The following is a 19,293-nucleotide window of genomic DNA, read 5'->3' as shown; positions in this document are numbered from 1 at the left end:
AATAATTTCGATGCTTCTATTTTCATCATGGCAGTATCGTTACAAAGTCTAGATCTTGGATTCCCGCACCGAGCCCTTCCGCTCCCCATTGTCCCCACGGATCGCAAGCGTTTCACTAATGAATCTCACAGCCTCATCAGCCATCTTCGGTGTGACCTCATGACCCGCCGATTCATCAATAATATCCTCAAACGTAATCGCGCCGTCTCCAAACCAACCATTAGGTGAGATGGCACCCTTGAACCATTGCAAAAAAGATTCTCCACGGTGATAGGGCACAAGCTTGTCGATACCGCCAGACAGATTCAAAATACGCTTACCTGCCAAGCATCGTGATAGGAGAGGTCGAAGCTCTTGCTGTTCCTGGTCCGTAGGTTGAGGAATTGTGCCATCGCGCAATGGACCAGGTGCACTCTTCACCTGACTGAGCAGGAGACCTGCCGGATCATACTTGTTAACGACATCCACGAACGAAGCGGGCAGGGCCTCAGAGCCCAAGATCTCCGATCCTGGTGGGTTGCTCTTAGTCCATGAGGGTAATTTCGACAATCGTGCGCGATCAACCATGAGATTTAGATAGTCGGGGCAGCCGATAATCACAACACCTGCCGATATGCGAGGTTCGTGGAATAGACAGCTCCACGCAGCATGGCCGCCCAATGAAACACCCAGCACCAGGTTCTCAGTGATCTTATGCTCCCCATTAGGAAAGACGAAGGCAGCAAGATAGTCCATCAGTAAGGAAGTGTCGCGTGCGGTTCCCTCTGTATTAGTATATATCTCATTAGCTATAATCCTGTAGAATGCGGGACCTGTCCATGGCAAGAACCTACGGAAAATAGAGAACATATCCTGAGCATGGCGCGGGTTTCCTTGTCTCCAAGCTTCGTTGGCAAGCGGATCCGCCATTCGAGCACCATGGTTACGCTGATCAAAAGAAACAGCAATGAGTCCCTTGGCTGTAGGAGTATCTTGGTTTTTGGAGTTCCAATCGTTAATGGTTGATGCAGCAATATCGGTCATTCGCTCTTGAGTAGCCAAACGAGGATGAAGTAACCAGAGACAAGCGACCTCTGATGCCTGTGCATTCAATTCTTCCAATCCGAAGACCGTGACTGAAATTCCAGCAATTGCATGGACCTGCCGTGACACAGCGGTTGGCTTTAGCCGACCTGAATCCAGCGACTTCAATGGATCAGTCATTTTGTTAGGGGATGTGGTGATTGGTAGTAGATCAAATCGACACGCGATCAGTCTCAATCAGTATCAATGATAAAAGCAAATATCAATTGGTTGAGTTTAGAACTGAACGAGAATTAATGTGGCGCGGGGTGACAGATACAAAGTTGATTCGGGTATATGGACGAAGAAGCCGAGGGCCGACTCCACCTAGGAACATCACTAGCGCAATGATATTCTCAATCTTAAGAGGGGAATTGATCTGAACTCCATAATGCATAACCCCTCCAGCTCCATAGATCAATCAATTATTGAAAATGAACTTGCGCTTTTTTTTTTTTCTGTTCAAATGTTCATTTAACATATGATCTATAAACTCATAGTCCACGTGACTATATATTTATACCTCAGGCCACATTATCCCTAATCAGGAAAAATGCAAACTAATGCAAACGCACTTCCAAGATCTTGGAAATATACACAAGTGACATTGTCTCCTTCCAAGCTTATTTCAATCTTAACTGCTACTCTATATTTGTTTACTTCATCCAATATTGTATACTTCATAGACATTTGGTCTCTTCTCCCCCCTTTGTGACTTCTCACCCGTTTCTTGGCTGGCTTGGCGGGTCCTCTCCAGTCGGAGACATTCTGATGGGTCGGAGCTCCACCGCAGTTGCTAACTAATTTGGACGACTGATGCTCCTTTAAATGTCAACACTCGCGTGGGCTGTACTCTCCCACTTTTGAAAGTTTGTCTGTTGACTTGGGTCGTCTTCCTTAGCATGAAAGCTAAAGGATTCGATTCATTAGGACTGGATCTGAATTGATCCCGCATTGTATGGAAAGCCCGGCTTGAACCGCGTGTCCTCACGAATCTGCAGGCTAACGATAACTTCATTATAGCAACATGACGAGCCTGGTACCGGGTCCATCGGCGAGAGAGGCTAGCCGTACCTCTGAAATGGAGGAAACTAAGAAGCTCGATCCAATCTCAACCTCGAATGCACCAAAGCTGGCATCACCCTTCCCCTCACCCACCGAAACTAAATGGCCCGCTTCATTCAAGCAGAGTCAGACAACGGATAAGTCTCAAGAGAACCAAAGCATAGACAATCAGCAACTGTTACAGGAGACCCAATCTACTCCTCAGAGCAAGGAGAGCTTCCGTCATGCATCGTCCCAGCACGGTTCACCCAAGGAGAAACCATCCCTGAGCACTCGGCCACCAAATAAGTCCAATGACGACAATGCACCCTCTTCGAGCCGTCAGAAGTCACAAACACCCGCCACTGGGATGTCTCCGTCCTCCCGGGCCCCTAGCGTTCAATTCCGTGATACCGATAACGAGAACACAGAAGTACCGCAATCCCGGCCTCAATCCAGACCCACATCTCTATATGGCGACGAGGGAGAACAAACGGCGAGAGGAAGGTCATTCATCACCAAGCTCAAGTCATCATTTACATCCCACTCGCGTTCAGCTAGCGGAGGAGCACTTCCAGAGTTCCGACCAGCCCACTCGGATCTAGGAACGCCCGGCTCCGAGCGAGGCGAATTCCGCTTCCCAGAGCCATTAACAGAAGAAGGGAGTGACATTGACGCAGATGCGGAGGAGAGTGGTGCAGAGCAGTCAGACCGTCCCAAGAAGAAGAAAATCCTACGTCGTCCGCGCGCCCAGGAAGAGGACTCTGGTAGTCGGACTGCACCCACAACGCCCAAAACTGGCCGTCGACCTTCATTCCACTTTTCGTCATCTTTTGCGCCATTCGAGAATTACCGTCAAAATATCTTCCCCAGAAGAGCCAGCACTACAGACTTCACCCCTCAGCTACGAGAAGGAGTATCGGAGGATGAAGGTCGTGAGAGACTCAATCGTCGGAAACGGAGTGCTTGGGGTGCCACCCGTGGGATGTCATACATTGGAAGACAACCAGAAGAAAACGCCGATGAACAACGACCAAGTCACCTCAGACGACTCACTGGTCTTGCTGGTCCCTCCGACAATCCTGAGAGCCTCGCAGCTACATGGAGACGCCATCGTGGCGAGCGCGGCACAAGTGCCGGTGCACAAAGATGGAAGCAGATTAAAGCAGGCTTCAAACTCATTGGCCAGCGGCGCAAGGTTGATAACACGGTAGACAACAAGAAATCAGCAGAGCTTCTTGCCGAGTTAGCCTCCGCCGTGCCAGCTGCGCTCATTTTGGCCAGTTTCTTCCAACGAGATGAACATGGAAGCAAACGCATCCCGATTCTCTTGGAACAGCTTAAAGTGCGCGTGACAGATAGCCGGATTGATACACACTCTAGTGATCGCCACTTGATCTTCCGCATTGAGCTGGAGTATGGCAGTGGTATGACGCGAATGAAGTGGATTATTTTCCGTACATTGAGGGACTTCGCAAACTTGCATTTGAAATACAAGCTCCATCTTGGAACTCAAAAGTATATTCAGCTGCGAACGAGCGAGAATAGCCCTAGTCTTCCTCGTTTCCCCAGGAGTGCATTCCCGTACCTGCGCGGTGTTCGGGGACTGGAAAGCGAGTTTGAGGATGAAGATGAAGATGGTGGATATGAGACTGGACCAGAGGCAATGAGTGGGACAGAAAGGCAAGGGAAGAAGAAAAAGCAAAACCAGCAACATCAACGCCGTCCATCTGGTGCTCTCACTCGTCGAAAGTCCAGTCTGACAAACGCCGAAGGAGAACCTGCTGCAGGCCCTTCGTCTACTTACGAAGGAACTACCGGTGCCAAAAGGGAGAGCTACCCAGAGCGGCAACGAAAAAAGCTTGAAATGTACCTGCAGAAGATGATCCGTTTCTTGATCTTTCGGGCTGATAGCAATCGTCTGTGTAAGTTCCTGGAGCTGTCCGCGCTTGGCGTTCGCCTTGCTGCAGAGGGAAGTTACCACGGTAAAGAAGGGTTCTTAATCATTCAGTCATCAAAGGGGTTGGATTTCCGAAGAGCCCTGAATCCATCTCTCATCAAAAAGCGACACTGGCCTAAGTGGTTCCTCGTTCGACACAGCTACGTGGTTTGCGTGGATTCACCCGAGGAGATGAATATCTACGACGTCTTCCTTGTCGACCCTTATTTCAAGATCCAAACCCAAAAGATGAGCCTCCGCAATCAGAAGGCAAAGGACTTGGCAAAGTCCGCAAAGCAGTCCGCTAGACATCCTCAGCACCATACGCTTCGCCTTGAAAATTCCGAACGTAAGCTGAAGCTGCTTGCCCGTAACGAGCGCATGCTCCAGCAATTCGAGGATTCGATCAGATTCATGGCCCAAAATACACCATGGATGCGCCCGAACAGATTCGATAGTTTCGCTCCAGTGCGGCAGAAATGTTTTGCACAATGGTTAGTTGATGCACGCGACCACATGTGGGTTGTCTCGAGAGCAATCAACCAGGCCAAGGATGTGATCTACATTCACGACTGGTGGCTAAGTCCAGAACTCTACATGCGACGACCAGCTGCTATTAGTCAAAAGTGGCGACTGGATCGTCTCCTGCAGAAAAAGGCCCGCGAAGGTGTAAAAATATTCGTCATAATGTACCGCAACATCAACTCTGCCATTCCCATTGACTCTGAATACTCCAAGTTCTCCCTCCTTGAGCTGCACCCCAACGTCTTTGTTCAAAGATCGCCGAACCAGTTCCGTCAAAATACTTTCTTCTGGGCCCATCATGAGAAGCTCTGTCTTATTGACCACACGATCGCTTTTGTTGGAGGTATCGATTTGTGCTTTGGACGTTGGGATACACCTCAACACAAATTGACCGATGACAAGCCTACCGGGTTTGAGACTGGCGATATGCAAAAAGATGCTGACAACTGTCAACTGTGGCCTGGAAAGGACTACTCCAATCCCCGAATCCAAGATTTCTATGACCTGGATAAGCCTTATGAGGAAATGTACGATCGAAACGTTGTCCCGCGCATGCCTTGGCACGATATCTCCATGCATGTTGTTGGCCAACCCGCTCGTGATCTTACCCGCCATTTCGTTCAGCGATGGAACTACATTCTTCGCCAGCGGAAGCCTACTCGCCCAACTCCATTCCTTCTGCCTCCTCCCGATTTCAACCCTGCTGATCTGGAGGCTCTGGGCTTGGATGGAACGTGTGAGGTACAAATCTTGCGATCTAGCAGCATGTGGTCCACTGGTACTCCAGATGTCACCGAGCACAGTATTATGAATGCCTACGTCAAGCTCATTGAAGAGTCGGAGCACTTTGTTTACATTGAAAACCAATTCTTCATTAGCACCTGTGAGATTGACGGTCGAAAGATTGAGAACTTGATCGGTGATTCTTTGGTGGAGCGAATTGTGCGTGCAGCAAAGAACAACGAGGCATGGCGCGCGGTTATCGTTATTCCACTGATGCCAGGCTTCCAGAACACCGTGGATAGCGAGGGAGGAACTAGCGTGCGTCTGATCATGCAATGCCAATACCGCAGTATTTGCCGCGGTGAGACATCCATATTTGGTCGTCTGCGAGCGCTGGGTATCGACCCTGAAGATTACATTCAATTCTTCAGCTTACGAACCTGGGGTAAGATCGGACCACAGAAGCAATTGGTCACCGAACAGCTGTACATCCATGCCAAGTGTATGGTCGTTGATGATCGGGCTGCTATCATTGGCTCAGCCAACATCAACGAACGTTCTATGCTTGGTTCGCGTGATTCCGAGGTCGCAGCCGTGGTACGAGATACTGATATGATCACATCCACCATGAACGGCAAGCCTTATCTCGTTGGAAGGTTCCCGCACACTCTTCGCATGCGATTGATGCGTGAGCATCTTGGAATTGACGTTGACGAGCTTATGGAGCATGACTTTGATACTGAGGAAGAGCTGCGGAAGATCCAGGATGTTGAAGAGGGTACACCTGCCGACGAAAGACAGCAGCGCGAATCAGAGGCATCTGTCATCGAGCGACAAGATGAGCGGGAGATGATGGAACGCCGACATCGCGTACAAGACGAGTTCTTGTCTCGTTCCGAAGACATGCACAGCTTCAACCATGATGTTGATTGGGAACAGGGCAATAACCCCAATCTCAAGAGCAACCGCAGGTTGACTGCTGATCCTCGTGTCACAGACAACCCTGAACATCGCAAGGATGTGGACGGTGAAGGCCCGGACAACTTGATAGCCGCAGAGCGGGCAGGTCGCGGAGTTGGTCGTGATTCACAGGTTTCACCGGCAGGAAGAGAGTCTCTTTTGTCCCCTCTTCTACCTGAGGGCAGAGGCACTATTCAGCAACCCAAGCCATCTCGGTCCAAGTCAACCCGCAAGGATATAAAGCACGCGTCTTGTGAGGAAGCTTCTCGCGACCCGGAGACCAAGAATAGCCCGGATACGTCGACCTACGGCCATGGCGTCTCTGCTGAATCATCGAGTCGAGAGTCGGAATCCGGAGCTGCTGGTTTGAATGTGACCAAAGAAAGCCATGACAGTCCGCGATACGGCCACCCATCCATCCCAGATCTGAACCAAATTTTTATTGACAAGGACTGCATGAAGGATCCCGTAAATGACGGGTTCTATCTGGATACCTGGCAGGCTGTTGCAGAAAAGAACACAAAGATTTACCGATCTGTATTCCGGTGCATGCCGGATAACGAGGTCAAGAGTTGGAAAGAATACAAGGAATACGCTGCTTACGGTGAGCGTTTCGCGGAGATGCAAAGCCAGCAACCCAACAAGCCAGCGAATTCCTCTGCGCAGCGACAGACCGGTGTTAACTCACCGACGCCGCTTGTCAGCCCTAAGACTGAAGTACCTAATCCTCAGACAATTGATGAGAAGGCCGCGCTCCGGACTGCAGATAGTGAACAGCCTCACTCAGACCTCGCACAAAAAGAGAACTTCTCTCCCTATGACGAGAAGAATCGTCTGAAGACCGCTTCTGACCCGCACCTGTTGAGTACTGTACATAATGGACAGGGTGGCGACAACCCCACAGCTGGAGAGGACCACGAGAAGCCCCGTTCGAACTCGGCACATGTCGACTACTCCGAGGCAGTCAATCTCAATGCATCTCACTCCAAGAAGCGCGGACGCAGAGCGACCGCCAGTGGTTCTAAGCGTGAATTCCATGCTGCAGATGAAGTGATGGACAAATCCCGTGCGGAGGACCTTCTCAACCGGGTTCAAGGTCATCTCATTCTTTGGCCATATGACTGGTATGAATTACTTATTTACTCAATGAGAGAGACTTGTGTTAACGAATCTACAGGCTTGAGAAGGAGGAACAAGGCGGAAATTGGCTATACGCCTTGGATCAGATTTCGCCCTTGGAAATTTAGTAAGTTCCTCTCTATCTTTGCTATACATTTGGATCTCATAACTGACTCTTTCACAGCAACTAATTTCGGTCACTCAAAGCGCTGGGTCGTCTCTTTTTTACTGCAGTCCAGTAATATTTTCACCTTTGCATTCTCGTCCATATTTTGTTCGAGCACTGCGATTGCAGTATGGTATTTCCTCTCTACAAGCGCAAGTTCTCTTAGATGTTTGCTACAGGTTAGCAACCAAGTTATTTTTGGCCTAATAATGCAAGCCAACACTAGATAGAATAATTCAATCATTCGAGATCACGATTCTCCAGAGAAGAGATCCCTGAATCCATGATCCCTGTCCCTTGAACTACCGTGACTATACTATACTGGGGTACATGTGCAAATTTATCTTTCACTATATAGACTAGACTTCCTTTACTACCTACTACATACCTGGGTACTGGAGGTTTTTTGACCGCCCAGCATTATTCCACCTGGGCAGTTGATCTTTTCGTGATATAGGGCGTCCGAGTCCATCATGATTTTGTTAACAGAGCTTCATAGCCAGGTATATAATTTTCCAATTTTCTGGCTACATATAGCACCGCGCGAAGCGTGGTGCTAGAACTTGGAATATATGTACAGGGTATCATGTCATCACCATATCGGTGCTAATTATTACAAACATAGTTGAGTAGGTAGCTCTGAGCTCAAATCCAAGCTGAGGCCAAGACCCGCTCTCGAACTTTCTCCAATCCATCAAAGTTCGCTCGAAGAGCAGTTTTCAAAATCGAGGTCCGATTTTCTCCTCCCTCCCACACATCGCACGCCTGTCTGAGCTGCTCATGTGCTATTTTCAAGGCACTTTGTAGCTCAGGTGTACGAGTACATCCGCGACCAAGATCATTCATAAAATGCGTCGGATCCTGAATACACAATCTCCGATCCGCAGGTAAATTTCCCTTCAAAGCAGCATTGCGCTTCGCACCTAGAAGGGATTTCTGACCACGACGAGCAGCGGACTCGGTATCATCACCATCCATCGAAGCGCGCATAACATCAGGACCAAAGAAGCTTAGCGGATGAACAGCGACACCAGCAGACGTCAGATTAATATCCGTAGCGTAAAATCGTAAAAGGTCCATGAACTGATCACCAAGACGATAGGAGCCTGGAAAGCGACCATGACTCGATTTCAGGAACGCGATAACCAAGATTGCTAGAGCCTCGGAACTGATATTTCCTTGAGTGGGACCGAAGAGACCACGAGATTCTAGCAATGTGCGTGCGCTAGTATACAGTGGTTTCAGGGCAGGGTACTCGAGTGAGGAGTCTTTGATGAATTCTGCGAGAGCAGGGACCGACTCTCCGCAGTGAAAACGGAGTATCAGACCGGTAGGTTTATGACAAGCTTCGAGAGCAGTTTTACCCTTTCCGATCCATTTGAGCTGATCGGAAAAGGCGATAGTATTCTTCAAGGTAGATTCGACATCTCGGAGGAGGTTTGTATGAGCATCTCGGATCTGTGGACGAGTGGCACTTGGACCGCGTGGAGAGTCTCGGGGCCGCAGGATGTCTTCGAAGGGAAAGAGGAAATTCAGATCTGAATGCGCCAGCGCTAGACCTGTGTAATGGGACCCGATGGTTCGTGGTGTATGCGGAGCGACATAGGCCAGTAGAGAGTTGATCTCTTCTGTAAGCTGAGTTATGCGACTCTGTTCACGCGAACTCGGAACAAGATAGTGATGCAGAGCTCGGATCTCTGCATCTAAATGTGTAGAGGCATCCCCGGTGCCCTGACTTGAATGCAGGAGATCAGCCCACGGAGACTGTTCCGGTATATGGTGATCTGCACCTCGGATGGCGATTATCGAGTCACCTGGTGATAGGGATTTTGCGGAGCTCTGCCGTCTACGTCTTTTCCCGATAGGCTTCTTCGAAGGTTCCGAGTGTTCTGCAGTGTGGCTTGAAGGTTCTGGTGGACGATAGCCTGCGCGATTTTCTGGAGGGATCCAAGGACGAAAAAGACCGGCGGCCTGTGTACGCGGATATACTTTGCGGATCAGGCGGGCCCGATTAGAGGAACGGTGCGCCTCTAGGGTTTTTCGGAGACTATTAGGGATGACATCTGCATCTTGAGATGGAATAGGCAATCGTCTAGGCACATGGTGAGAAAGGCGAGTGGATTGGATGCCGGACAACCGCATAGTGCTGCGGGCTTAAGAGGAGAGAAGGAATCTCCAACCGAGAGAGTGTTAAGAGCAGGGGTGTTTGCCTGAGGCAATAATATGCATGTGTCATGCCAGTGTTGGGCGCAAACCGTATATAATTATAATAACTTGAGCTATTAATGATATTATAATTGAATGTAATTATTTTCTGATAGTGTATATGTGAATATTAAATCCTGTATAACCTAGGAATCAATCAGTGTTGATCTACTAGTAGTAAATGTAGTAGTATACTAGTAGTGTTCACTCTGATTATATACATTCACGTCAGATGAAACCTTGGATTTCCTGCCCAACTGAAAAAGCCTTAAAAACTAAAATAAATATACTAGTAACGGATAAATTAAATACCACCTATGTATATGCATATCATTGATTACTATACTTCGTACTTTAGTAGATATAAATACTGTTACTACACATTCCTACATGCTATCTCCGGACTATTTGGTCTGGGCCAACTCCACTCGGTGCCTGATTCGGCTTTCGTCTTACACCGCTTGCCCCTCCAACTTTATCTACTTCCCCCCCCTCTCTCTACTATCCTAGTTATTTCTTTTATTGAGTGATGGATTCATGCTGATTCTCTTTTTCACTGCCGTGTTAAGGTAATACCGTCTTTTCCCATTTATTGGAAACCCTCTTCGAACTTGGATACATCCGACGTCACAGCGACCCCCGCTTAGAGGAGTTCCGGAACTTGACAATTGCATGAGTACTGATACCTTGATAGTTCATTGCGGCCCTAGATAGTGCGCTCTTCAGTCTCATTCCAGATCCTATCCCTTTTTTTCATGTCTGATTCGGAGAGCCCCACGCGAGTGCCAGATGGGCAGCCGGACCCTGTACTCGTGGGTCCGGGATTGAAGGCACTGAAGGAGGATGCCTATGCCAATGCCGCCAATGCAACCCCGAGTTTGGACACCGATAAGCAGCATCCAGTGGACAGCGATGCACCACCCTCTTATTTTGCTAGCATCCCGGGAGCAAGCACCCAGGGACTCTATCCATCGGATCTCTCAGCCCCGGAAGAGCCGCAAAGACGGAATTCAGCTGGTCAGGACTTGTTGCGGCGCTTAAGTCTCAGTGGGAGAGTCATCCCCAGTTTTACCGGATGTTGATCCGAGAACACAACATCCTGGATTGAAGCTGAGTGGTCGGTTGATAAGTGCTGCTTTCTGTATTCCATACAAGCTTCATCACAAAGCAGACTCAGATTGGGTATGTGCACACGTGTGGAATGGGATTATTATTGAAGAATGATGAAGCTGACTGGGGCTCCTATAGACATTAAAACCTCGCTCTGGAACATCGGCCCTTTTCGACTCCTTCGCCCAATTAGCCTCAGATGAAACCCCTTGGTCACATACACTTGTAGGATGGACTGGAGAAGTTGAACCCATAATAGATGCCAAGGCGCCGTTGCAACCGATCCCTGCCAACACCGCAGGTAAATTACCGCCTGGACCGAACAATCAATCCCACTCAATCAACAAAGCTGCAGCACCCGTGCCGGTCAATGCGGCTCAACAACCTACATCGCACCCTCTGGTAGATGGAATCAGCATTGGACGGGAAGATAGAGAGAAACTTGATAATCAGTTGGCTTCGGGAAGATATGGCCGAATCTTGCCGGTGTGGCTGTCGGACCCATCAGAGGAGCCCGAAGACTCAATCCTTCTTAAAGACCAAGGCCGGTGGCGTCGATATGCAGAGAGAGAGCTCTACCCTCTTTTGCACTATAAACAGCACGGTCCCACGGATGGCCGCTCTGAGCGAAAGTGGTGGGCAGACTACACTCGATTGAATCAGTTGTTTGCCGATCGCATTGTGAAGGACTATCAAGAGGGAGATGTGGTATGGATCCATGATTACCACCTTTTCCTTTTGCCCAGTCTTCTTCGACAACGTATTCCCGATATTTACATTGGGTTCTTCCTTCATTCCCCCTTCCCTAGCAGCGAATTCGTGAGATGTCTGGCGAAACGCAAGGAGGTATTGACCGGTGTTCTTGGTGCGAATATGATTGGATTCCAGACCTTTTCATACTCTCGGCACTTCTCCTCCTGCTGCACACGTGTTTTGGGATTTGACTCCAATTCGGCTGGAGTGGATGCATACGGGGCGCATGTCGCTGTGGACGTATTTCCAATCGGCATTGACGCCCACTCTATCCAAAAGGCTGCATTTGGAGCCCCGGATATCGAGAAGACGGTTGCCGGCATACGCAAACTCTATGCCGGATGCAAGATTATTGTTGGCCGAGACCGTTTGGACAGTGTGCGCGGTGTGGCCCAGAAACTCCAGGCCTTTGAGATCTTCTTGGAGCGATACCCCAAATGGCGGGATAAGGTTGTACTAATCCAAGTGACAAGTCCGACCAGCGTGGAAGAGGAGAAAGAAGACCCAGAGAATAAAATCGCCGGACAGATCTCGGGTCTGGTATCGACTATCAATGGCCGCTTTGGCTCATTGAGCTTTTCACCTGTCCAGTATTACCCGCAGTACTTGTCGCAGCGCGAATACTTTGCATTGCTACGGGTTGCCGACGTGGGTCTTATTACTACTGTTCGAGATGGAATGAACACCACAAGTCTGGAATACATTGTCTGCCAGCAGACTAACCACAGTCCTCTTATTCTCTCCGAGTTCTCCGGTACAGCAGGTACTCTCCCCAGTGCGATTCATATCAACCCATGGGACCTAGTGGGCGTGGCTGGTGCAATTGATGAGGCTCTCAAAATGCCCAATACACAAAAACGGGAGCAGCACCTCAAGCTGTACCAGCATGTTGCCACCAATACCGTGGGAGCATGGTCGCGACAATTCCTCCACCGGTTGCTGACCAACCTCTCCTCCTTTGATCAATCTGTGGCTACGCCTGCTCTTGACCGTGCTAAACTGGTCAAGCAATACCGCAAGGCCCGGAAGCGCTTGTTCATGTTTGACTATGATGGCACATTGACACCCATTGTAAAAGACCCACAAGCTGCCATCCCGTCAGATCGTGTTCTGCGCACCCTCAAAACCCTGTCTGCAGACCCACGAAATGCGGTTTGGATCATTAGTGGCCGAGACGAGGCATTCTTGGATGAATGGATGGGCCATATCCCCGAATTGGGTCTTAGTGCCGAACATGGCTGTTTCATTCGTCAGCCTGGTTCAGATGACTGGCAAAACTTGGCTGATCATCCCGATATCAAGGAATGGCAGAAAGAGGTTTTCGATGTTTTCCAACATTACACAGAACGAACTGGAGGCTCATTCATTGAGCGTAAGAGGGTGGCCTTGACTTGGCACTACCGCCGTTCGGATCCGGAGTATGGCAAATTCCAAGCTCAGGAGTGTCGCAAGACTCTCGAGGAGACCGTTGCGAAGAAGTGGGATGTTGAGGTTATGGCTGGTAAAGCTAACCTCGAGGTTCGACCCACATTTGTCAACAAGGGATTCATTGCTACACGGTTAGTGAATGAGTATGGCACCGAGCCAGGCAAGGCCCCTGAATTCATCCTGTGCTTGGGAGATGATTTCACAGACGAAGGTATGAGACTGTTCTGAAATGATATCCAACTAAATCCGCGCTAACTCACCCTCTTTTAGACATGTTCCGTGCTCTTCAGAAATTCGACTTGCCTCAGGACCACGTCTACTCGGTGACAGTGGGTGCCAGTTCGAAGCAAACCGATGCTAGCTGGCACTTGTTAGAGCCAGCTGATGTTATCAACACAATTCAGATGCTTAATACATAGCAATCCCAGCCAAGATTATTTAAGTTATAAGATTACTCTTGGATCTTCAACTTACCCTCAGCCTTCGCCACAGTACCGGAAGGCTTCCTTGACTGGCATCCTTTGCATATGATTTCCATGGCCGATACTCGAACTTGTTTCAAATGCAGTTTTTTTTGCTCTTCTTTTAATGACCTGGGAGGATCTTATTCGTTCTGCGTCCTCGTTTCCCCCCATTTGAAATTATCTCCTTTTTTGCTTGGAGTGTTGCTGGCGCTTTGTGTATGACATCAGCGGTACTTGCTTTGATTTAATCTTCTTCTTCTTTTTTTACTCTGTTATAATTCTGTCATAGATACGTGAGTCCTTGAATTGTTCATATGTTAGAGAGTACGGGGTTTCCCGAATATCATCCGAATTACATGCCGAGATATCCGATGCCCCGTTGAACAAACCCTGGGGTCCGTTTTCTTTTTTTGCGGGGAAGCAGTAAAACCCCACGGGGATGGCGTGATACAATAGTCCCTGTAATAAGGTAGGTTCATTCTATTAAGTTGTAACCTTATATTTAAAATGAATTGGTAATGAATAAACAATGGCATATGCCCAAGATGCCTAGGTAGGGAAGAGGGAAGAATGTTTATCAGATATCGGTAATCCTTGCGAGTAACCGAGATCGGCATGAAGCCCGTATAGATGGGGGATAGACAGGATTTTTTTTTTGGTTTTATGGGTCTGTGTGGACACAATGAGTCAAATGACTGTTATCTGTTCTTGGGGATTGTTTCTCTGGAAAATTGGGAGATTGAACGATATGTCCAACAATCCCTCAATTTACCACCCAATACCCTGAGAACCAACTTTAAGAACCGGCCATTGCGCCCAACCGAGTCTCCAAAGACTGCAAAGACAAGCAAGAATGGATAACGAGAAAGACCACCAAAATGTCATTAATCCAAGGTCTCTTGACACTCACTCCTGTCACTCCTCCAACTCATTCCACCGAGATAATCCCTCAGACGAAGAATCAACCATCGGCGACTTAAACCACCATGACCCCAATACCCTAGCACAAGTCCCAACCAATACGAGCATTGCAGCACGTACACTATCAGCAGTGCGAACACGAGAATCAGGCAAAGATCTCGGACCCCCACCCGATGGGGGATTCCAAGCATGGATGCAAGTGGCATTAGGACATATGATCATCTTCAACACATGGGGATACATCAACAGTTTCGGAGTATTCCAAACATACTACACCAACACACTAGGACGATCACCATCCGATATATCCTGGGTTGGGAGTATCCAGATCTTCCTACTCTTCTTCATCGGCACATTTTCCGGCCGTGCGACAGATGCAGGATACTTCCGAATCACATTAACAATCGGCGCGACACTGGAAGTCTTTTGTATCTTCATGACATCTCTCTGCACAGAATACTGGCAACTATTCCTAGCGCAAGGTCTAGGACAAGGAATTGGATGTGGACTTATGTTCTGTCCTACATTAGCGTTAATCGCAACCTATTTCGATAAACGGCGCGGAATAGCAATTGGACTTACAGCTTCTGGATCAGCGACAGGTGGGCTCGTATTTCCTGCAGTAGTACTTCGTCTCCTACCTCAAATAGGGTATGGATGGACGATGCGAGTACTGGGATTTATAAGTCTAGTCACCTTGATTCCCTGCGTGATATTCTTCAAGCAACGAATTCCGCCACGCACGAGTGGCCCACTTGTCGAATGGGCAGCATTTAAAGAACTCCCGTATCTGCTCTTTGCGATTGGGATGTTTTTGAATTTCTGGGGTCTTTACATTGCGTTCTTCTATATTGGGAGTTTCAGCACCAATATTATCGGGGCATCAGAGAATACATCTGTATACCTGTTGATGGTGATGAATGGAGTTGGATTAATCGGACGATTAGTTCCAAATCTCATGGCTGATCAATATACCGGACCATTGAATCTTTTGATTCCGTTTAGTTTTTCGACTGCCCTGGTTGCTTATTGCTGGGCTGGGGTGAAGAGCATGCATGGACTCTGGGCATTCGCTGCGTGCTATGGTCTCTGTGCTGCTGGGATTCAATCATTGTTTCCAGTTACACTGAGTAGCTTGACTACTGATCTTAAGAAAACTGGTGTTCGTATGGGCATGGTGCTCAGTGTTGTGGCTGTTGCTGCGTTGATTGGATCACCTATTGCTGGAGCGCTGGTGCCGAGTGATGGAGGACAATATCTGTATGCTCAGATGTTCATGGGAAGTGCTATCATTGCCGGGACCTTGACATTGATTGGGGCTCGAGTGTGTAAGGTTGGAGCAGGAATTGCTCGTGTATAAGCACGGCATTTGGTACTCGGATGATGTCTGTGCAGACTGTTAAGACCTGAAATGGCTCTCCTTGCATGGATTGTAAATAATGGACCTCCTTTTTGCCAAGTATTGATATCTGAGTTGAAGGTCATTGCACATAGCATATAAAGGTCGACTGGAACAATAATTATCGATATGTAGACTTGGTGTTCATGAAAGTGGAAGTGGAAATAGTATAATTATACTGCACGATTGACCAGTTGCTGACCAGTTGACCCCACATGACTGATTAATGCGGACGCGGTGACTCGTTTATCGCTTGAACATTTGAACATTGTCCACTCCACCTACTGACAATACACTACATTCTTCAATCTGTGAGTTTAACCCTTAAACTCAAATATTGGAGTCCGAAGTTGGTTTTCTTCTCCAAAAATCATCCCTCCAACCCCCACTTTACCCCTCCATTTTTGAAATCCGCCTGCAAGGTTGTATGACCACGAGCAGAATGACTCGAAATGAGTAATACTGATCATTCTCAAAGAACTATACTCATTCGCAAATCGCATATTGCTTGAACATTCCTAGCACATTCAATTTCGATCCCATACCTCATATCCATTCATCATGCCACCCCGCGGTCGTGGTGGAAAGTTCAAGCCCTCTCGAGGAGGTATGGTCGCGTGCTGAAACCGTACAGAAAAAAAAAGAAAAGAAGAGCTCACAAGTTTCCAACAGGTGGAAAGCACTTTAGTCGCGATCTCCAACCAGTTGACAAGGAGGGTAATGTCGTAGGACTGTGGCGCGTAAGTAGTGTTCCTCCAGTCTGATGCGCAAACGCAAAAAAAATTAACAAAGGATATGAACAGGACCCCGCCGACGAAGTCCCCGCCTCTAGCGATGAAGAGTCATCTTCCTCAGAGAGTTCCTCAGAGAGCGAGACCGAAGGCACCGGACCAAGCGCACAGGCCGGCACAGAACTGACCCGTGAAGAGCGTCGCGCAGCAGCCAAAGCCAAGAAGCAGGCTGCTTTAGCGAAGCGAAACAAGGCGCCCGCTCAACCAGGTGATCTTCCATCCTCAGACTCAGAAGAGGAGGATGAGGATCTACCTGCGAACCCAAACCACACTGCCCAGTCACGGAAGCAACTAGTCAAGGAGGATGAGAATGAGGAGGAAGCGCCTAAGCCTAAGAAGGATGTTAAGGATCTGTCACAGCTTTCGAGACGGGAGCGGGAGGCTCTCCAGGCGCAGCAGGCGCGCGAGCGATACCTGAAGCTTCATGCTGAGGGCAAGACAGACGAGGCGCGAAGTGATCTTGCGCGGTTGCGTATCATCCGGGAGCAGCGTGAAGCGGAACGTGCTCGCAAGCAGGCTGAGAAGGAGGAGAAGGATGAGCTTGCGAAGGAAAGAGCTGCGGCTGTTAAGGAGCGAGAGGATAAGTTGAGAGCTGCTGCCATGGGTACTAAGCCTGGGAAGAAGGGTAGAAAATAGACTTGTCATTTCTGTTTCTCATATGATTGAATACATTTGTTCAAGTTGGAATCTTGTTCATATTCAAGTTCCTTTTCAAATTTGGGCACCTGGGTATTCCCTGTTCTGATATCTACTAGGTAGTATCGTTGCACCCAGTAACATCGAATCTACTTGATATACCAATGGATATAAGTAGGAACTGATAATTACCCGATTATTTTGTGGGTTCTATCGAAAAATCGTTATGGAGCTGATTAGGTCTCCGATATATGGAACATAAAAAGCAGAATATACACCAACACGCCTCCCAAGTAAACAGGGATTAATCTTTCAATGCATAGCCAAGGGACACGAGAATAGAAAACAAAGGGAGAATATCGAGTTTCATACATAGGCTGTCAAGTTAGCAACCCTTTAGGTGAGAGCAGGAGCAATGCTAACACCTGGAGAATCATTTGATTCATATTCTTAAACACCCCAAAACAGGCCCTCAACACTTCGGCCTTGCATGACAACGCCCCAACCAGCAACCAGGCTGATGAACCACAAAATCGCAAAGATCAGGATCGGGATGAGTAAGAGCTCAGTGTTGTGCAAGAATGGCAAGGCATTGTATCCAAGGAAAGTGATGTAGGTGTAGTAAATGAAGGCAGATAGGTAGAGGGTGTTTCCAAGGAAGGTAGCCAGGAAGTTGCTTGGGCTTCGAGTCAGGAGTGGAAGGAGTAGGAATTGGACCACATAGAGGTGGAGGTATAGAGGGAAAAAGGCACGGTTGGATACCTAGGAATCAGCATTAGTATTGGAAGACACCCGATAATACAATAGCTCTGGAGGGTTTGGTGAGCATACATCAAAGCAGTATCCATATTCCAATTGATCCTTCTCCCCAGGCTGTGCAAATAGACCCTGTGCGGCACCTCGTCGACGGCCACGCGATCCACGAAGGCTGGCAAGCGATGCAGCTGCACCGTTGGGACCGAACAAGCGGCCAATAACGAAGTAGCCAATGGTTGAGATCAGAAGAGAGGAGCCGATAAAGTGCACAAAGATGAATAGAATAGAGAGCTTCACAATGGCGCCGAATGAATGGGTATATGCCAGGCCCCAGGCGAGAGCTGTAAGGAGAAGGAAGAAGGATAGGAGATATGTGAAGGATGGATCCGGGCGATGCCAGGTGTTTTTGGTTTCTGTAAGAATCAGTACTGAGAAGGACATTCATTGATGGATATCAGCTCACGTTTCTAGATCAGTAATGGGTTAGCATGGTGTTTAAGCAACTGGGGACTTTCAACTTACATGGTAGTATATGGACTTGAAGACCTTTTTAGGGGCAATCAACAAAGATGTCATCTCCCAGATTGCCATCTCAAAGTCCATCTGAGGGAACTTGAATAGTCTTCCAGATTTGAGTCAGCCTCACACAGTTTCTCATCCAGCCTCCCCTCTCATCTTACCTCTTGAAGAAGCGTGGCATGCGGACACTTGAGCCACGGTGGGGCGTGGAGCCAAAGTTAGAGGGACCAGCATGTTGGCGGGGAACAGAAATATGCGGGTTCATGGTCGACAGCCCGTTCTGGTCAAGATCCGGGGAACATTGGAGACTCAACCTGGTTGTAGATTGAGCAGATGGCGACGTGTCGGGCCGTTATGTCATCGTCACGTGCACTATTATCGTATAGTATAGGATAGTATGGAGTAGATCCACCACTTATCCACAGCAATTCTTAGTTATTTAAGATATATACTATACCATATTTGGTTTTCAATTTTAAAACATTTTGAATACTCAACTATCTTGGTAGGTCATGAATGTCGTGAATGATTCGGTGTCTTGGTGCCTGATTATAGTGGCAGATCTATCGCATCCTATCTCCGCGCACTCACAGTACATTATATAGCTCTTGGACAACTCATCAGCATTCAAGTGCTTAACTAGGAAGCTCTGTTAGATGGACACACTCTATCAGCCTAATCAGATTAACTTGTGAGCACCTATGCCTAGGTGTATTCACATCCTCTCAGACAGTCATGTTCACATACTTAAGTACATAGTAGTATCTACTGGT

The 19,293-nt window shown here is 48.2% G+C and overlaps 7 protein-coding genes across 7 annotated transcripts; 4 read left to right on the top strand and 3 right to left on the bottom strand.

Moving 5' to 3' along the window:
* Positions 1 to 48: 48 nt before the first annotated feature.
* On the bottom strand, positions 49 to 1,203 carry N7483_007815 (uncharacterized protein; the record flags this gene model as incomplete). Its single annotated transcript, XM_057091252.1, has 1 exon — positions 49 to 1,203. One exon carries the CDS (start codon positions 1,201 to 1,203, stop codon positions 49 to 51), a length of 1,155 nt encoding a protein of 384 aa, XP_056945993.1.
* An 886-nt stretch (positions 1,204 to 2,089) lies between these two features.
* On the top strand, positions 2,090 to 7,563 carry pld3 (phospholipase D; the record flags this gene model as incomplete). Its single annotated transcript, XM_057091251.1, has 3 exons — positions 2,090 to 7,377; positions 7,431 to 7,499; positions 7,557 to 7,563. The coding sequence occupies 3 exons, from the start codon at positions 2,090 to 2,092 to the stop codon at positions 7,561 to 7,563; spliced, it is 5,364 nt and encodes a 1,787-aa protein (XP_056945992.1).
* A 620-nt stretch (positions 7,564 to 8,183) lies between these two features.
* On the bottom strand, positions 8,184 to 9,680 carry N7483_007813 (uncharacterized protein; the record flags this gene model as incomplete). Its single annotated transcript, XM_057091250.1, has 1 exon — positions 8,184 to 9,680. One exon carries the CDS (start codon positions 9,678 to 9,680, stop codon positions 8,184 to 8,186), a length of 1,497 nt encoding a protein of 498 aa, XP_056945991.1.
* An 818-nt stretch (positions 9,681 to 10,498) lies between these two features.
* Positions 10,499 to 13,453, top strand: orlA (putative alpha,alpha-trehalose-phosphate synthase subunit Tps2; the record flags this gene model as incomplete). Its single annotated transcript, XM_057091249.1, has 4 exons — positions 10,499 to 10,760; positions 10,810 to 10,925; positions 10,992 to 13,245; positions 13,305 to 13,453. The coding sequence occupies 4 exons, from the start codon at positions 10,499 to 10,501 to the stop codon at positions 13,451 to 13,453; spliced, it is 2,781 nt and encodes a 926-aa protein (XP_056945990.1).
* An 898-nt stretch (positions 13,454 to 14,351) lies between these two features.
* N7483_007811 (putative MFS monocarboxylate transporter) lies at positions 14,352 to 15,779 on the top strand (the record flags this gene model as incomplete). The annotated part of the gene is made up of 1 exon (XM_057091248.1): positions 14,352 to 15,779. The coding sequence occupies one exon, from the start codon at positions 14,352 to 14,354 to the stop codon at positions 15,777 to 15,779; it is 1,428 nt and encodes a 475-aa protein (XP_056945989.1).
* Positions 15,780 to 16,379: 600 nt separating this feature from the next.
* On the top strand, positions 16,380 to 17,245 carry N7483_007810 (PDGFA associated 1 family protein; the record flags this gene model as incomplete). The annotated part of the gene is made up of 3 exons (XM_057091247.1): positions 16,380 to 16,425; positions 16,491 to 16,558; positions 16,622 to 17,245. The coding sequence occupies 3 exons, from the start codon at positions 16,380 to 16,382 to the stop codon at positions 17,243 to 17,245; spliced, it is 738 nt and encodes a 245-aa protein (XP_056945988.1).
* A 450-nt stretch (positions 17,246 to 17,695) lies between these two features.
* Positions 17,696 to 18,785, bottom strand: N7483_007809 (unc-50 family protein; the record flags this gene model as incomplete). Its single annotated transcript, XM_057091246.1, has 5 exons — positions 17,696 to 18,007; positions 18,077 to 18,414; positions 18,465 to 18,468; positions 18,524 to 18,623; positions 18,682 to 18,785. 5 exons carry the CDS (start codon positions 18,783 to 18,785, stop codon positions 17,696 to 17,698), a joined length of 858 nt encoding a protein of 285 aa, XP_056945987.1.
* Between the last annotated feature and the right edge of the window lie 508 nt (positions 18,786 to 19,293).

Source organism: Penicillium malachiteum, assembly GCF_028827825.1.
Source record: "Penicillium malachiteum strain IBT 17515 chromosome Unknown utg000003l:1.0-4950554.0:1.0-4952489.0, whole genome shotgun sequence".
In the NCBI taxonomy this organism is placed as follows: Eukaryota; Fungi; Ascomycota; class Eurotiomycetes; order Eurotiales; family Aspergillaceae; genus Penicillium; species Penicillium malachiteum.
This window is presented reverse-complemented; position numbering and strand designations above follow the sequence as displayed.